Source organism: Bos indicus, chromosome 7 (assembly GCF_029378745.1).
Source record: "Bos indicus isolate NIAB-ARS_2022 breed Sahiwal x Tharparkar chromosome 7, NIAB-ARS_B.indTharparkar_mat_pri_1.0, whole genome shotgun sequence".
NCBI classification, from domain to species: domain Eukaryota; kingdom Metazoa; phylum Chordata; class Mammalia; order Artiodactyla; family Bovidae; genus Bos; species Bos indicus.
This window is the reverse complement of record NC_091766.1, coordinates 25546477-25564905: the sequence shown is the minus strand read 5'-3', so window position 1 is coordinate 25564905 and position 18429 is coordinate 25546477. Positions and strand designations below refer to the sequence as shown.

General features: G+C 32.7%; 1 protein-coding gene across 2 annotated transcripts in view; it reads left to right on the top strand.

The window, feature by feature from the left end:
* SLC12A2 (solute carrier family 12 member 2) overlaps positions 1 to 17626 on the top strand; it is a 93867-nt gene extending 76241 nt beyond the window's left edge. Inside the window, exons 19-27 of one of the 2 annotated variants that reach the window (XM_019964596.2) lie at positions 1766 to 1845; positions 4073 to 4198; positions 6897 to 6944; positions 8367 to 8489; positions 9975 to 10086; positions 11294 to 11380; positions 11705 to 11840; positions 12146 to 12213; positions 14774 to 17626. In XM_019964596.2, coding sequence (XP_019820155.2) covers positions 1766 to 1845; positions 4073 to 4198; positions 6897 to 6944; positions 8367 to 8489; positions 9975 to 10086; positions 11294 to 11380; positions 11705 to 11840; positions 12146 to 12213; positions 14774 to 14909 — 916 coding nt within the window. In that variant the 3' untranslated portion in view covers positions 14910 to 17626. The remainder of the gene's footprint in view (positions 1 to 1765; positions 1846 to 4072; positions 4199 to 6896; positions 6945 to 8366; positions 8490 to 9974; positions 10087 to 11293; positions 11381 to 11704; positions 11841 to 12145; positions 12214 to 14773) is intronic. The other variant, XM_019964597.2, reaches the window with a different exon arrangement.
* Positions 17627 to 18429: the final 803 nt, after the last annotated feature.

Below are 18429 nucleotides of genomic sequence, written 5' to 3'. Positions count from 1 at the left end.
AAATACCTGGAACAGTTGAGGAATACTTTATTTACTATATATGTATTAACAGTATGGAGGGTCTAAAACTGCAAATCAATTTCTATAGCTTAAAGAAATTATATAGATTATAGGAATTTCTATATGTTATAGCAAAAATATTTAGCTTAGAGCTATATTCTCTGAATTTTCTTAAAGGAAATTGATTTTGGTTCAGTTACTTTATTAACTATTTAAAAAAATACTTGTAGTTATTTCTTTTCTAAGAATTAATTAGACTTCTGACAGTAGAGCTGAGAATGTCTATTCATTTTTTCTCCAGTGAATCTCTTTTGACCATGTTTAAAATTCAGCCAAGGAGAAATGAGGTTGTCTCCCTGTGATTTAAAACAACAATGATAAGAGACCTTTTACAATGACATATTTATCAATAGGAGCAAAAATTTGATCATTTTATTAGTTTTCTTTTTGTTATGTCTAGCTATAGGTTACCATATCATTTTTATATGCATATTATAAACATTGATTACTTGTGTAAGTAAAGATAATAACTAGAGAAAAGCCTGCTGCCATTGGGCTTCCCTCATAGTTCAGTTGGTAAAGAATCCACCTGCAATGCAGGAGACCCCGGTTCTATTCCTGGGTTGGGAAGATGCCCTGGAGAATGGATAGACTACCCACTCCAGTATTCTGGCCTGGAGAATTCCATGGACTGTATAGTCCATGGGGTCGCAAAGAGTCAGACACGACTGAGTGACTTTCACTTTCACTCCAGGGAACAATAAGTTTTTTAAGTGCCTTTAACAGCTTAGGTCTACATGATTTATGATGTTAACAAAGTTTTCAGAATTTAAGTCTGGTTTTAGAGTTGTCTTCGAGGTTTTAATGTATTTTACCTATATATAAGAGACTCCTGTTTTTGTTTTTAAAATAATTAAAAGGGCATATCAATACATGTCTGCAAATACATATATAATCTTAGGACTACTTTTTAAACCAGTTTTGTAAAAAAAATTTTTTTTTTTTTTGTATTTTATTTTATTTTTTTACATATTTACTATTTTTTTAAATTTTATTTTATTTTTAAACTTTACATAATTGTATTAGTTTTGCCAAATATCAAAATGAATCCATCACGGGTATACATGTGCTCCCCATCCTGAACCCTTCTCCCTCCTCCCTCCCCATACCATCCCTCTGGGTCGTCCCAGTGCACTAGCCCCAAGCATCCAGTATCGTGCATTGAACCTGGACTGGCATCTCGTTTCATACATGATATTTTACATGTTTCAATGCCATTCTCAAATTACTTGAAAAATACCCTTCTCCTTTCATAAGTGATAAGAGATCCCTTCATACTATACAACCTGGTCTCATTCTCAGGACCTGTCTTCTTTGCCTTCACATTTTTCTCTTGGCTTTAAATGTATAAGCCTAAATTATATATGATGAGATTACTGAAAGTTTTGTTTTTTCTTGTAATTTTAGTCTGTTTCTGATAGATAAAACTATAGTTACTGCTTTAAACCACTACTGTAGGTAAAATGTCAATACTATAAAGAACTATACTTAAGTAGATTTTAGAGGTGTTACAGAAAAAGGGGATGGGAAATGGTATAGGTTTTGAAAGTAACATATGATATCACCATAATTTTCAAAGCATATTTGAACAAATCAGATATTTAAACCTGAAAGTAATTTTAGAGATTGTCAACTATTGCCTTTATAGAGAAGGAGACTGAAATTTTTGTGATTTAAAAAAATTGCTGTTTTTTTCATGTTACAGTGATGCTTTTGATATACAATATGGAGTAGTAGTTATCCGCCTACAAGAAGGTCTGGATATATCTCATCTTCAAGGACAAGGTAAATCTTGTTTGAGATAAGATATATGTATATCTTAATATATTCTTAAGTATATCTTAAGAATAGTAATTACTTTTTTAGAAAAACATCCTTCAATACTTTTAATATTTACCATCTAATCTGTGTCATATACTTACTGTATGTCATTTAAAGATCTGTTTGGCACCACCAGAGTTTGTATTTTCTCTTTGTACCAATCTGGATAAAAGCTAGTGATTACTAATATAATACAATTCAAATTGTAAGTTTAAGAGAAACAAATGTTAGCTATGATTGTAGTTTGGCCAGATTTATAAAAATACATGACAAGTAAAATAATCAGAGGAAAACATTTTAGACATTTTCATGTTTATGAAAAGTGTACTTTGTACATAGAGGCATATTATTAATGAAAGATTCTTTCTTCAGAGAAGACCCTATAAATATTTTTAAAATTTTCTCATTTTGAAATAATTATAGATTCACAAAAATGTGTGTACCCTTCATCCACTTTCCCCTAATGGTAACATCTTCTATTCCATTTTTTCTTCAGTTCAACATCAAAACCAGGATATTGACATTGGGACAATTTGCATACCTTACTCAGATTTCACCACTTTTATATACACGCGTGTGCATACAAGCACATGTGTAGTTCTGGTTTCACTTGTCACATTTGTTTCATGTAAGATACAGAGCTGTTCCATCACCACAAAGATTTCTCTTGTACAACTGTTTCATACCTTCTATCATATTCTTTCCCTAGTCTTTAACCCCTGACACCCTAATCTCCTCTCAAGCTGTATAATTTTTCAAGCATTAAAAATTTTTTTCCTTAAATTTAAAACCTGTTAAAGTATACTTAGCATTTTTACCAACTTTATAAAAACTATGGAAAATTCCGTACCCTCTAATGCTTTCCTGGGTAGTTTAAAAAATACTATAAGCCTGAGAAAATTTGCATACCTAATATTTACCCTTATCAATTAATTAACGAGATCATCAAAATTAGCTAAGCCTAAATAGCTGAGAGCCATGTAATGAACTTGTGTCATCTGTTTATGTATTTAAACTGTTTTAATCCTCCCACTCCCCCCACCATTTTAAGGGCATTGTGCAGTTCTGAAAGGAATGCTTTGAGATCTTTATCCATGTAACACAAAAGTATGGCCTGCTGAAAATGCATTTTCTTACTCTGGAGTAGGCCTTGCAAAATACTATTTTCATTCTCTCTTGCTCTCACAGTAATTTTGGTTTAGGATACCTGTTAACTCTGCATAATTATTACTAGTGTTCCCTTTCACTCTCAAAAATATCAGTTTAGCTAATAAATTATATATTCAAGTGTTAATAATCATTATGAGGATTGTTTTGAAACCCTTGTTATTCATCATTAAGATCTGAAACAGGAATATGCTTTAGCACATGGCTTAAGAGCACAAGCTGTGGAGTCAGATATGCTTTAATAATTTCCAGCCTTTTCTCTTAGTAGTTTTGTAGCCAGGCCAAATTTGCTGCCTTCTGAGCCTCAGTTTTCTCATCTGTATTCAGAGGATTATTGTGAAGATTGAATAGGGGATACTGACTGACACCATCTTAGCAAAGTGCTGGCACCTGGGCTTATATACTTCCTATTTTTATTTCTCCTAATGTATGCATATCAGTGATGAGGACTATGGATAGAGGATCAATTTCATATCATGTTTCTCTTTATGATAAATGCTTTTATCGTGGAAGCTAAATGTTTGCTAACCCCTTCCTACAAAGCAGAAAATGAAGAACGTACTTTAAAAATAAAGAGATAACACGTTTACCATGAGCTAAGGAAAAAACTCTATCCCTTAGTTTTAGTTCTACAGTCATGGGTATAATTTTTCACTGTTGTCTATCATCTTATATGTATATCAACATTTGTCACATTCTCCATTTTTTTACATGTGTAAATGACTTTGAAATTAGAGTTGATTCACATTTTATACCATATTATGTTCTGTAAAACCAACTCATTACTGATTTCTCTCTCATCACCTAATTAAAATGTCTGACAGTTGTGGCCGAATATAATTTAGTTGAATGGTCATTTCAAAGTGGATTATCACATTCCTTTATATAAGAAATAATTTATTATGAACTCACTATTAACTCATAATAAACTGCACTTAAAATTGTCATTAAATTGATATTACACCGTGATGCCCTCTTTGATTGAAAGATTTAGAAAACATTTTGAATACTTTTATGTCTACAGAAGAATTACTATCATCGCAAGAGAAGTCTCCTGGTGTAAAGGATGTGGTACTAAGTGTGGAGTATAGTAAAAAATCAGATTTAGATACTTCTAAACCATCCAGTGAGAAATCCATTACACATAAAGGTAATTTTTATTAAACAAGAAATTTTATTAATGGTTTTAGAAGAAATGGTTTTTATTATATGGCATGTCTCACAAAGTAACTAGTTTTCAAATATGTACTCTTCATTTCTAGTTGCTCAGGTGAAAGTTATGCCTTTCAAAAATGGCTCCAAATAATTAATTATTTTTAAGGTATTGAATAACTCATAGAATAGAAACCATGCTAGTTAATTAAATACTAATATGCTCTTGTATGTTTTTGTTTATACTTAATTTTAATTTGAAGCATAGGTTAAAGCTGAGTTTGCAAAGAAACTTGGTAGTTTTGGAGTAATGTGTATATAGCATATGATAACACTGAAAGGAATGAGGCTTATAAGATTAGTTTATCTGATTTTTTTGGTTAATCAAGATATTTTAATACCAGAGGTTTTGTTTATGTACTGAAATACCCTGAATATTTATATATCTACTGTACCTAGTATTGTTCAGGTAGAACAGTTTAATAAAAAATCAGTTTAATCTCCTCCCAAGAAACGAGCTCTTTATGTTTAGCTGCTGAACTCTTTGAGTCATAACTATAGACATAAATACCCCTGGTGGCTAAGTCAGGGTTTAAGCCAACAAAAAAACCTTCCAAGTCTCCTGAGACTTCAGGATAATTTCATCCATAAATCTCTGTCATGTCTATGAGAAGGAAAAAGGAATGACTTCCAAATCTTACTCTCCCACCCTCACTCTCCTACCTCTGTTCAGTCTAGTATCTCCATCTGTCCTACTCCCAGCTGACATGCAACAAGAAAAATCTGCACTGTAAATCATCAAACCATATCATACTTTTGATTCCTATAATTCTGAAATTGATTACCATGGAAATTTGATAACCTAACTCTGAATCTCTTCTAGATCGTTTAGAAGCATTAATGCTGCTTTTTCTTTCCTCCTTATTTGTTTGCTTAGAGTAGTGATAGTTGAAAGTTCAGTTGCGACCCATTTTCCATATCAGTTCTTTGCTGGCTTGTTTTTTTTTTTTTTTTTTTCTATTTCACCTCAAAATTCTATAAACTGATTCTGCTAACTCTTAAACGTTCCTGCATTTATTTTTAGTTTATGGTATACATTCTTTCATTTTCTCTTACTTTTTTTGTTGTTGTTCCCCTTTTCTCTTGCCTCAAAACAGATCTTTTCTTTATGGGAATATGTTAGGAATTAATAGGTAAAGCTATGACAGGAGAAGTAATATTTATCAGTCATCTACTGTTCCTCTCACACTGTAGTAGATGCTATCCTTACATGAGCTTATTAATGTTTGTCACAATCTTATGAAGTCATCATTTTTAAAGAGTAGGGGACTAGGTCAGTACATTTCTGCTCATCTTTTTCTTTTAAAAATGTAAATGCCTTTAAAATTAGTTTAAATCACTTTTAAGTGTATTTTCTTCACATTTCTGAGCTCTTTGAAATGAATACAGAATGTCCAACAGTCTTTTATTACTGTTAAAGATAGATAATATCAAACGTCTGCTTTATAAGAACAGTTTATTTAATACTATAAAATTAGATTTAATAATTGAAATGTTTCTTATTCCATAACATGCATAAAAATTAGCATTCAAAAATAGCATACATTTTATTTTGTTAGCTTTCTATTTAGCTATTTTCAGAATTACATGGAAAATGTAGAAAAGTTTATATAAAAAGCCTGCAGAATGATAAATATTCTGTTATTGTTTTTATATTTCGTATGTCTGTCTTATTGAGGCCTGTAGTATGCAGAGGGACAAAAAGAGTCCCCTTTGAATACACATTTTATGATAGGCACTGAGCTCAGTGCATTAATGCTTGCAACATAAAAACTTTAAGAGGTAGGTATTGTTCAACCTTTTAACAAATGAGGAAAGTGAGGCCTTAAGTAATTAGCTCAAGGTCACACCACTAGAAAAAGGTTTAGAGGTACTCTTGAAATGCTGGGAGTCTGACTCAAGAGCCCGTCACTGTAGTGTACTCTTTCCTGTCCAAGCTGGGAGTTTTATGTGCCTTAAACAAATAGTATAGCTTATTTTAAGAAAAAAAAATTTAAGTTAAGAAAAATATTAATTCTGGGAAATATTTATAGATACATAAATATAAATGGACTGGTATATGCTACATATATGCATATACTCACACACACATACACATATATGTATGTATATACAAATTTATATATTTGAAAAATCACTCCTGTATAACCTGGCGTTTTATATAAACCATAAGACTCTTGTCTTTGATCAAATGCCTTAATATTTCAAGTGGTAATTAATTTTTACAAAAACCAAATATCTGTGCTTCTAAAATTACTTGGCAGCCATTTGCAAATGATACAGTGGCATGTTTGACTGCAACATCAATTTTTTGATATCATGTTTCTACTCTGTAAGCCATAGCAACTGACTTCAAGTTTGCCAGTTTAAAAGTTCAAAAAAAATTCTAGTTTTTGCCAGTTTTACCAGAATAAAATTTAGGGGCGGGTGTTACTCAGTAGCCCTGTTGGAGGAATCTAACATGTTTGCTTTTTCAATCCTGAACACTCAGTCTAGAAATATCTTCAGTCTTAATTATTTTTCACACTGTTTCTTCATACTATGTTTGCTTATAAATGTGTTCTAGTTACATTTTCATTATTTTATTAATAAAAAGGCAATTAACTTATATTTTGTGTTTCTTAAACATAATCTAGATGAGGAAGAGGATGGCAAGACTCCAACTCAACCACTGTTGAAAAAAGGCAGGCATTTTTCATCATTTTATTTTAATCTCCTTTCTCATACTGTTAATTCTTTAACTCCAATTTTATTATTTTCTTTCTTTACCTTGGTTTTTATTTTCATGGTGAGGTGATGTTACAGTTATTTATTAAATGCAGATTAGAAAAATAATGACTGGTCCAAATAAAGCATTAAATCATCCCAGGAAAAGGTGATATGTCAAAAACAAATTCTTTTAAATCATAGTAGCATTTCAGGAATATTCAAATCCTGAAAGTCAGTATTTTAATTTTATATTTTAAACTGCATGGTTTAGATGATAAGTAGAGACACTGAAATAGGTTTATTTACAGTGTCACTTGCATTCTTTACCATCAGTTGTACCCAGCCAAGTCCTTAATTTTGATACTAATATATTTCTCATTTCAAAAATTACAATATTTCTCACAGTCCTGCTGCGTTTGGGAGATACAGTCATGTCAACGTACATGAATTTTATGAGAAGGAGATAGAGGTGAGAGTTATGGAGCAGTGTGGTTTGGTAGCCATATTATTTCATCATGCAAAGTCATTCGTCATGTTTGCATACATCATGGCAGCATGAAACGTGAATGATAAGACATTCTTCAGAAGTGATCAGATTTCTTTCTGTGGATTTATGCTTTTAAAATTTGGTATAGGGATTTCATTGTAGTCATTTGCTTGCTCACAGTCAGTGCTGATTTTTTTCGTCCTTTTTAATTCCTAGCGATGTAAATGAGAATTCCCTTGACAAATTGTTCTTTAAACCTGCAGCAAATGGGTGCTCTTCCTGGGAGTTCCCACATTCTTTTTGTGGTTCACAGAAAGATTTGGTGCTTATATGGCTTTAGAATTGGGCCTCACATATTGAGGGGACAGAGTTAGGTAAAGATGAGGGAGTTTTTCCTTCTTCAGTGAAACAGTGAGAGGTTTTACTGTGATAACTGCATGATTGTATTGATATGTCTCCCACTTCCTTCTGTCTTTTATATTACAGATAAAAACATTTATTTTAAATATTTTTGAGCTTTAAATTATTGAGAAACCAAATTACAAAAGAAATATCTTCATGGAACAGGGATAAACTTACTTTGCCCAGTCAGCCTAAAACAGCTTTTCAAAAGTCAAAATCTAGCAGTTATAATTTTATTTACTGGTTTTTGTGATTCTCTTTCATTCAGAATGCTTCAAAATATTAGAAATTAGGCAAGGTAGTTTGGATGAGTATAGATATATTTATCTATAATCATTTAAAAGTATGTTCAAATTACAAGCAATTGTGTCGTGAAGAATGCCATGTATATAATTGTCTTTCATTATAAACATCTGAATATACAAAAGTTAGGGAACTATAGGAATTTAGCAAGATATACTTTAAGATTTACCTCTCTTATATCTTATTTTTCTGCTTAATCCTTCAGAATCCAAAGGCCCTGCTGTGCCTTTAAACGTAGCTGACCAAAAGCTTCTTGAAGCTAGTACACAATTTCAGAAAAAACAGGGAAAGAATACTATTGACGTCTGGTGGCTTTTTGATGATGGAGGTAAGGTTGCTAACCTATTTTTTTTTAATAAGTTTAAATTTTTTGGAGTTGTGGGGGTGGTATTAGGAAATAGCATGTACTCTTTACTCACTGACCCATTCCCATTAGGCCAACATTCCCCAAAGCATTAGGATTAGTTCCAGAATCAGGCATCACACTTAGTTGTCATCTCTCTTCAGTATCCTTTGGTTTGAAAGTTGCTCAGCCCTTCCTTGAGCTTTATGACTTGAAAATTTTTTTAAAAAATTAGACCGTTTTGTAGAATGTCACTTGATTTGAGGTGCTGTTTAATGATTCATAATCATTAGTTTCAAGTTATGTATTTTGGGTAGGAATATCACAAGAGTGATGCCGTGCCTTCTGTCTGCATCTCATCAGGTGGCTCTTGATGTTGATTCGTCTCATCACTGGTGAAAGTAGCTTTGACCTTTGAGTAAGGTGGCTTTCACTGTGTTTATATACTGAAAAGCTATTATTGCCACCTTTTATAATTACGGGTATTTGGGGCATGGGCAATTTCTTTGAGACCATGTAAATATTCTATTGTTGCTGTGATTTTTGCCACCATCTTGAGCACACATTGATATTTCCACCTGAATTTATTTTTGCTGTTATTGTTATGGTGTATATGTGGTTTCCAAATGATGATTTTTCCAATCCCATCATTTTTTCCTTATTTATTAGTTTTATCTGGTGTTTAACTATAAAGAAGAGCTTTCTCTTTACTTCTATTTGTGTGGACTTAACAGTCTCCAATTATATTCAGTGGGTTAGCATTTTTCATTTTTATAATTTATTTTGATGTCCCAGATTTGACCAGCAGTATCCTCTTTAGGCTGACTTCTGTGTCCATTTGTCATGTCCCGATCATTCTTTATTTTATGATAAAATATGATGTTCCAGGCTCAGTTTTGTACTTCACCTGCATCAGCACTTGAATGACCCTTTAATCCAAAGAGCCTTGATTCCTTTCAGTGAAGAACAGTATTTAGAAACATCGGTCAGAGCATTAGATACGCCCGTTTCTACTAGGGTGTCACTGCTTCCATGCCCTCTCAGTGGACAGATGTAGGAAACACACACAGCACTTATTTGTATGTACATGTGTAGATTGAAACCACTTCCATTGCCAACACTGCAGGCTTTGCTCCAGCTTCTCCCTTTTCATGTTTCGAAACATGACTCCCATTAGCTTCAGTGAACATTCTTTTTCTCAGTCCTGATATAACAAATCTCCCTACCCTTCAAGGTCAGTACCTCATTTTTTGCTTTCATGACATGGGCCTTGTCTTCACTGGACCTCCCTCCTTATTCAGGTCTGCCAAGTGGATTTTTGACTGAATCATTACAGGCAGGACAGAAAAAAAATGTTTGTTATATATTGAGGTGTGGTAAAGAAGTTTTTAGCAGCTAACTTGAATTAAAAGTTTTTAATTGAGAAATCAATGTTAAATATAAATGATCTGTTATATTTTTATGACTTAGGTTTGACTTTATTGATACCTTATCTTCTGACTACCAAGAAAAAGTGGAAAGATTGTAAGATCAGAGTATTCATTGGTGGAAAAATAAATAGAATAGACCATGACCGAAGAGCGTAAGTCTGTTTTAAACTGATGAGCTTTTATCTAATAGTATTTCATTATCTCAATATCGGTTTGGTAGGGTAACAATTAGACAGTACAGAAAATGTCAGTAATGTTGCTCTGTTCTGTAGCGAAGCTGAAGAGTCTAAAATAAAACCTCATTCTCTTTAATTTAGTCTTAATGTTCAAGTTTAGATTCTTGGTTTTACTCACATGTAGTATTTTTAATATGTTGACATTTTAGAACATCTTTAAATACTTGTAGCATAGAAGCATTAATCAGCCTTTTATGAAGAAAAATTAGCAGGGTAAAAAGTGCACAAAAGTTATATATCCATATATGTATTATACTTTTCAGACTTCTAGACAACAGAAATGCATGATGGCCTTGTCCATTCTCTCATTTCTGTCTGTCCTGTCACACAATTCTAGTTCTGGTTTCAGTGCTTCTGTAAGTACCCTCTGTCTCATTTCTGACTATTTCATAATATATTGTACATATGCTCCTAATTTCATGTTTGGAAAGAAAAGCTTTGATCATGTGACACCTCTGCCCCAAGGAATTTTAACTTCTTCTCTGTTACATACCATAGAAAGCCTGTGTGACAATCAGGGCCCTTTATAGTCTGTCTTGTTTCCTTTCTGTCTTTATCTCCTGTTTGCCCAAATATGCCTTATACTTCAGTTTACATTTCTGCACCCACCCTAAACATACATATGATTTCAGACTTTTACTTCTTTGCCTGCTCTCATCTCTCTACTACAAATAGTTCTTCACTAGCCTCCCTTCTGTGTTAAAATAACTCCATTCTTTAAAACCTAGTACTTATTGACACCTTCCTCATAAACGTTCCCTGTTTCTATTTGTTACAAATAACTGTTTACCAGTTTTTATTGAAATTCATGTACATATACAAACTGACTAAAATTAAAAAACTAGGTGCCATTCAAATTTAATTATTGTCTTCCTCTGTCCATTGGATACTAAGGAAAAATTCAGAGAATGTAAGAGAATACAATGCAAGTTTCTAGATAATTTAGATGTCTACTTTGTGAATGAGTAGTATAAATTAATTCGATGGATTTTGCTCAGCACCTGACATACTTTTCCTGTAAATCATTCTTTCCTATAAATCATATGGAGTCAGCCCTAAATAGAATAAAAATATTTCTGTATACAGCCTTCATGTATATCAGTGCTGTTCACTTTTGTTCTAGGATGGCTACTTTGCTTAGCAAGTTCCGGATAGACTTCTCTGATATCATGGTCTTAGGAGATATTAATACTAAACCAAAGAAAGAAAAGTAAGTTATTAGATAAATTGTTTTGTATAAATTTCTGATTGTTTTATGGATGACCTACTCAGACACTGTAATAGGTCATTTAACTTAATTACCTGGGGGTTTTGCCTGCTTTTAGTTACATGTGAAGTCAACTTTTTCTTAAGCTAGCAGATAACTGACTGACATTGCAGATATTGAAGTAAGTCCAAAGGGCCCTTTATAGTCTGTCTTGTTTCCTTTCTGTCTTTATCTCCTGTTCCCCCAAATATGCCTTATACTTCAGTTTACATTTCTGCACCCATCCCAAACATACATATTAACTGTCTGTATTCCTTTTTTTTTAAGTATTGTAGCTTTTGATGAAATGATTGAGCCATACAGACTTCATGAAGATGATAAAGAACAAGATATTGCAGATAAAATGAAAGAAGATGAACCATGGCGAATAACAGATAATGAGCTTGAACTTTATAAGACCAAGGTATTCTTTCTCTCCTGCTTCCTTTTCATTAATCTTCCTTGTGGTTTTTTTAGAAAATACTTAAGAAATAAATATCAAGAACTACAGTTGGTTATGAAAAGAACTAGTTGTGTAAACTAAATCTACTTTAAGTTGTACTTATATTTGGATAGTGCAAAGCACTGATTTTTTTTTTTTTAAGTTTGGGAATGGATATTTTTATTATACCAAAATTGATTTTGGTTTCTTTTTATCTATAGTTTTATGTACCAGGGAAAATTTCAGTTTTTGAAAGGACTAAGAATGACTGTTATGTTTCATTTCAGACATACCGGCAGATCAGGTTAAATGAATTATTAAAGGAACATTCAAACACAGCTAATATCATTGTCATGTAAGTAATAACCTATACTAAGATTTTCTTGGCTATTCATTTTATGATAATTCAATTAGGATTCATTTCTTCTACCAAAAATATATCTATAACCATAATAACTTAGTGGTTATGAGAGAAAAACAAACTTTTTTTTAATACATTTTGCTTTAAGCATATGAAGAAATCATATAAGATAAGAAAGATAAACAAAAATATTTACCTTAAGCTTATATAAATCTAAATAATTCCTTATCATCGTAGCATATTCTGGGATTTTTTTCCTTTATGCTTTTTCCCACTTTTAAAAAATTCCTTAGCTTTGGAAATACCACAGCATAACCTGGAAATACCACAGCATAACCATCAACATTTGTCGGGTAATGGGGCTGCAAGTTGAAATTTGGTTCCTAGACAGTTTCTTCATAGAAATAATTCCATCAAGTTAGGCTAAGGATTAAATTTAAAACATGGTTCATATCTGAATTCCCACTCCCAAGTTCCCACATACAAAATGTCATATAGACACAATGTCTTTGCATTGAATTTAGATACTTGTGCTCACTCTGGCTTTTCTTTCACTAAACCAGGTTGCCTAGATCTTTCTTGAACCCAAATTTTCTAAGTCCTGGAGCCTGGTCCTTATATAGGTAAAAAAGGCTCAGATCTCTGGAAACATGTCAAATTATGAAACTAAGTAATACCAAAAGATTGCTATTTTGACTAACAACCAGGAAATTTGACTACACCAGGAAATTTCCAATTTTGCTGATGGTAACCAAGTATCTGTAATGGAAGTCACTAAAACATAGAAATCTAGAGAAAAACACTCTATGGAGCAACTGGACATACATCCACTACCTACAAATGAAAATGAAAGCTCAGAGATAGGTACAAGAAATTGAACATTAATATATAGAATTAATTATGTTTGAATTTCATTCATCCGTATGTAGTTACCACTATCAAAATTCAGATAGAAATATCCCTTTCTCCTAAAACAATTATAAGGGGAGATTTGAGGTTTAATTTTAGATACTAACTCATCAGTGGCCACAGGACTGGAAAAGGTCAGTTTTCATTCCAATCCCAAAGAAAGGCAGTGCCAAAGAATGTTCAAACTATCACACAATTGCATTCATTTCACATGCTAGCAAAGTAATGCTCAAAATTCTCCAAGCTAGGCTTCGACAGTATGTAAACCAAGAACTTCCAGGTGTTCAAGCTGGATTTAGAAAAGGCAGAGGAACCAGAGATCAAATTGCCAACATCCACTGGATCATAAAAAAAGCAAGAAAATTCCAGAGAAACACCTGCTTCATGGACTATGCTAAAGCATTTGACTGTGTGTATCACAACAAACTGTGGAAAATTCTTGAAGAGATGGGAATACCAGACCACCTTACCTATCTTCTGAGAAACCTGTATGCAGGTTGAGTATCAACAGTTAGAACCAGACATGGAACAACAGACTGGTCCCAAATTGGGAAAGGAGAGGATCAAGGCTGTATATTGTTACCTTGCTTTTTTAACTTATATGGAGAGTACATCATGCGAAATGCCAGGCTGGATGAAGCACAAGCTGGAATCAAGATTGTCGGGAGAAATATCAATAACCTCAGATACGCAGATGACACCACCCTTATGGCAGAAAGTGAAGAGGAACTAAGAGCCTCTTGAGGAAGGTGAAAGAGGATAGTGAAAAAGTTGGCTTAAAACTCAACATTTAGAAAACTAAGATCATGACATCCAGTCCCATCACTTCATGACAAATAGATGGGGAAACAATGGTAACCGTGACAGATTTCATTTTCTTGGGCTCCAAAACCACCGCAGATGGTGACTGCAGTCATGAAATTAAAATACACTTGCTCTTTGGAAGAAAAGCTATGACTAACCTACACAGCATATTAAAAAGCAGAGACATTACTTTGCCGACCAAGGTCCGTATAGTCAAAGCTATGGTTTTTCCCGTAGTCATGTGTGGATGTGAGAGTTGGACCATAAAGAAGGCTGAGTACTGAAGAATTGATGCTTTTGAACTATGGTGTTGGAGAAGACTCTTGAGAGTCCTTTGGACTGCAAGGAGATCAAATCAGTCCATCCTAAAAGAAATCAATCCAGAATATTCATTGCAAGGCCTGATGGTGAAGCTGAAACTCCAGTACTTTGGCTACCTGATGCAAAGAACTGACTCATTAGAAAAGACCCTGGTACTGGGAAAGATTAAAGGTGGGAGGAGAAGGGGATGACAGAGGATGAGATGGTTGGATGGCATCCCTGACTCAATGGATACAAGTTTGAGCAAGCTCTGGGAGTTGGTGAAGGACAAGGAAGCAGTACATGGGGTCACAAAGAGTCAGACACGACTGAGCGACTGAACAACAAAAATTTGCTATTCTTAAGATATTTTGTAAGAAATACTTTGTTCAAACTTGAAAAAAAAAAGGAATATATGGTATAGTAGTTGTTACAGCATATATTGTAATTATAGTAATTTTTAGTTACTATTACTGTGACTTATAGTTTTTATTATTTTATTCTTAGCTTAGTTTAATTTCTTGTTGTTTTTTGATACCAGGAGTCTCCCAGTTGCACGAAAAGGTGCTGTGTCTAGTGCTCTCTACATGGCATGGTTAGAAGCTCTATCCAAGAACCTGCCACCAATTCTCCTAGTCCGTGGGAATCATCAGAGTGTCCTTACCTTCTATTCTTAAGTGTTTTATCTGCACAGTGGACAGCCCTCCAGACGGTACTTCAGTGCCTAGTGAAGTAACTATCACTGAAATCTTCAACATCACAATGGTGAACTGTGACTTTTTTTCACTATTTCATTAATTTGAAAGCACACAGGGAAGTTGCTCCATTGATATATGTATGGAGACTTCAGTTTTAGTCAATTCCGTATTTCAGTCTTAGTGAATGATGATTCCTTGTTGGACTGAAGCTTGTGAGAGTAAAGTTTTTCCTTTGCTACTTGAATAGCAATAAAAGTGTGTTATTTTTTGATTGATGAAAGGAGTACAAAAAGCCTTTAGCCTTGAGGTGCCTTCTGAAATTAACCAAATTTCATCCATATATCCTCTTTTATAAATTTGTAGAATGTCGAACTTTGCCTTCAGCTATTTTTATTTCTAATCTTTCCCACCTTAAAATGGACACTGCTTTTCTTTTTCCATTGACCAATTAGTGTTGAGTACTGTATGTTTTCTATTACTTTTGTAAATGTGTTTGTTAGGCGAGAATTAGGGCTAGTTAATGAAAATGCAAGGGAAAAAATATGAGAACCGAAAAGTGACCCTAAGGTTAGGTTTGCGTTAGGATGTATAAATGTAGATCTAGGGAGAAAAAAGCCCAATAAACCTTTTTTTTAAAACCTCTAATTGGCTGTTATTTATATCTTTTTTGATTATTATTATTTGAATCCTTAGGGGAGGTTGAAGATTTATCCAGTACTTCTATATACCATCCTGAAAAATCACATATTGTCATTCTCTAAAGAAAATCTTTTAAAATCATTTATATTTATTAGAAGAAAGATCTGTCCTAATTTAGAATTTTCCTCAAATCTGAGGGAGTTTTACAAAGTGCTAAAAGACTTTCCTGGTTAAAATTAGACAAAGCATTGTCATTTAATAGAATATTTCAATAAATATATGGAATATCACTATATCATCCTTTTTATAAATCATTAAAATATTTATTGTTTCATCAAATGGTTAAATGGACCACTGGTTTCTTAGTGAAATGTTCTTAGGCTTAATTCATTCAACTGTCAAGTACATAGTCTTAATTAATATACTCAGGTTTGAACAGATTATTCTGGACATTTAAATTTAATCCATTCTTAATACTTTAAAACTTTTGTGTTAAGAAAAACTGCCAGTTTGTGCTTTTGAAAAGTCTGTTTTGACATCATAGTCTACTAGTACAATTTGGACAGTGCGTATGTACTGTTACTAAAAGCTTTATATGCAATTATTAATGTGAATTTTTTGTTTTTATTCAAGGAAGGATTTCCTAGAAACATTTCAAGGGATTGTATGTCTACATATCTGTATGTGTGTGTGTATATATGCATACACATATGCATATGTGTATTTATGACGACACAATGGTTGTTTGCATTTTAAAGTGTTAAGATTTATCATATTAAATTTTTTGTTTATGAGTTCACAGATTGAAAGACAGGTTTCATGGAGAACAAATGTGATCACTGGAAGGGCATGTAACTTCACACAGTTATCATTCGATTAGGAAATGGAGAATGTTTCATCTAAAGTACTCTTCAGTGTGTTCACTGGTATAAGTTTCACTGGTGAAGAATTTATGTAGGTGTTCATGAATCTCGAAAATATAAAATTACTACTGTTGTTCAGTAGTGCAATATCTTTGCTGCATGAGTATGAACTAAGTTAATATCATAACAGAGATCTGATAGTAATTTTAAATTCAGAATGTTAAGAGAATGAGGTAATTGTTTTCCTAAAAACTTTTTCCTATGTTATAACTCACACCATTGTACCATTTTTTGGAGGTTTTGTAGTGTTTAAGAGGAAAGACAGTAAAAATGTCATATTCAATAAACAATATCATGTCTCAACTTTTTAAATGGTTAATAGGGCATAACTGAGTGCTGCTATCTTGAAATGTGCACAGGTACACTTACTTTTTCTTTTTTTAAGTTTTTCCCATTCAGGAAAACCTTGTTGTGATCTGTACTGCAGGAACCAAATGTCATGCATCATACATATGTGTATAAAGTACATAAAATATATCTAAATATACATAATGGGGGAGGGTAATATTGTCTGTGAAATAATGTAAGAAACTTTTCACTTAAAAAGAAATGCATTACTTTTACTTAACACTAGATACCAGGTCAGATTTTTCAAGGTTGTTTTTGTGCTATCTCTGATAAATTTCAACAATTAATTCTTAGAAATGTTAGCCAGTGTTGAAGCTATTCTACTCTATTTTATTTATGCTGAATTTGATTGTTTTAATGCCAAAAATTTTAAGTTCTAATCATTGCTGATAACTTGGAAATAAACAGTTATGCAATGGCATATGACCGTTCATTATTTCTCTAGGTAAAAATTCAGTGGGTTTAAAGAATGATGGTGTTAAGCTGATTATTAACAGTTAATTAAATCACATATTTATTTGTCACATTATTTCATTTGTATTTTTAGGTTTCCTTTTACATTCTTTTTTTATGCTTTCTGACATTACATATTTTTAAAGACTATGGAAAAATAATTTAAAGATTTGAGCTCTGGTGAATGTTTACTAAGTTTGAAAATGTAATATTTTGATAATACTGTACTATAACTGTCACACAAATGCTTTTCTAATGTTTTAACGTTGAGTATTGCAGTTGCTGCTTTGTACAGAAGTTACTGCAATAAAGGAAGTGGATTCATTAAAACAATTTAATGTCTATTCATTTTATCCATTTTATAAATCCCTGTCAACTCTGTGATTTTTATCTCATTTATACAACTTATTTCATGGATGTCTTGAGTTTTTTAAAATGGCTTTTACCCTAATATTCATTGTTTGGAAAAGTTGTTTGAAGTTGTTCACTATCCTTAAACCTTTGGAGTAATCACTAATTTTCTTGACAGATTGAGCTATATCAGACACAGCTCATTTTGATATTTTATAAATCATTTAACTTTTCTAATTCTGCTTTATTTGTCTTTTGGTTAAATCATGTGTTTATGAGTGAAGAAAGTAGAATATTAAAATGGATTCACAGTCCCTGAGTATAATCTGATTCATTTCTTGCTAAGATTTTTGGCAAAGCTAATTTACAGTTTTACAAAGCATTTTCACTTTACCATTTGAACATTACAGTAGGTGTATTATATGTGCGGGACAGCTGTTTCTCTCTCTCCTACTCTTGAGAAAGTAGCTTGGAGAATTGTAGCGAGTTTCCCAAGATCATGTGATAAATCAACAAAGGATACTGGTCTAGAGCACAGATCTTTCATCTTCACGCATATCACCATTATTCAGTCACTGCTGCCTGATCCATAACTTAATTACTGGTTTAGAATGGTCATTTCCAAACTACTCATACTTACCTGCCCAGGAAGTTTGTGCTCAGGTAATACAAATTACAGTTACAAGTATATACTGGGCACAGGCTATCTAATAGATCTGAAACAAATGTAAGTGTCCATTGTATGATCTTTGCTTTTTGCTTATTCCTCAAAAAGCTGCTATTCA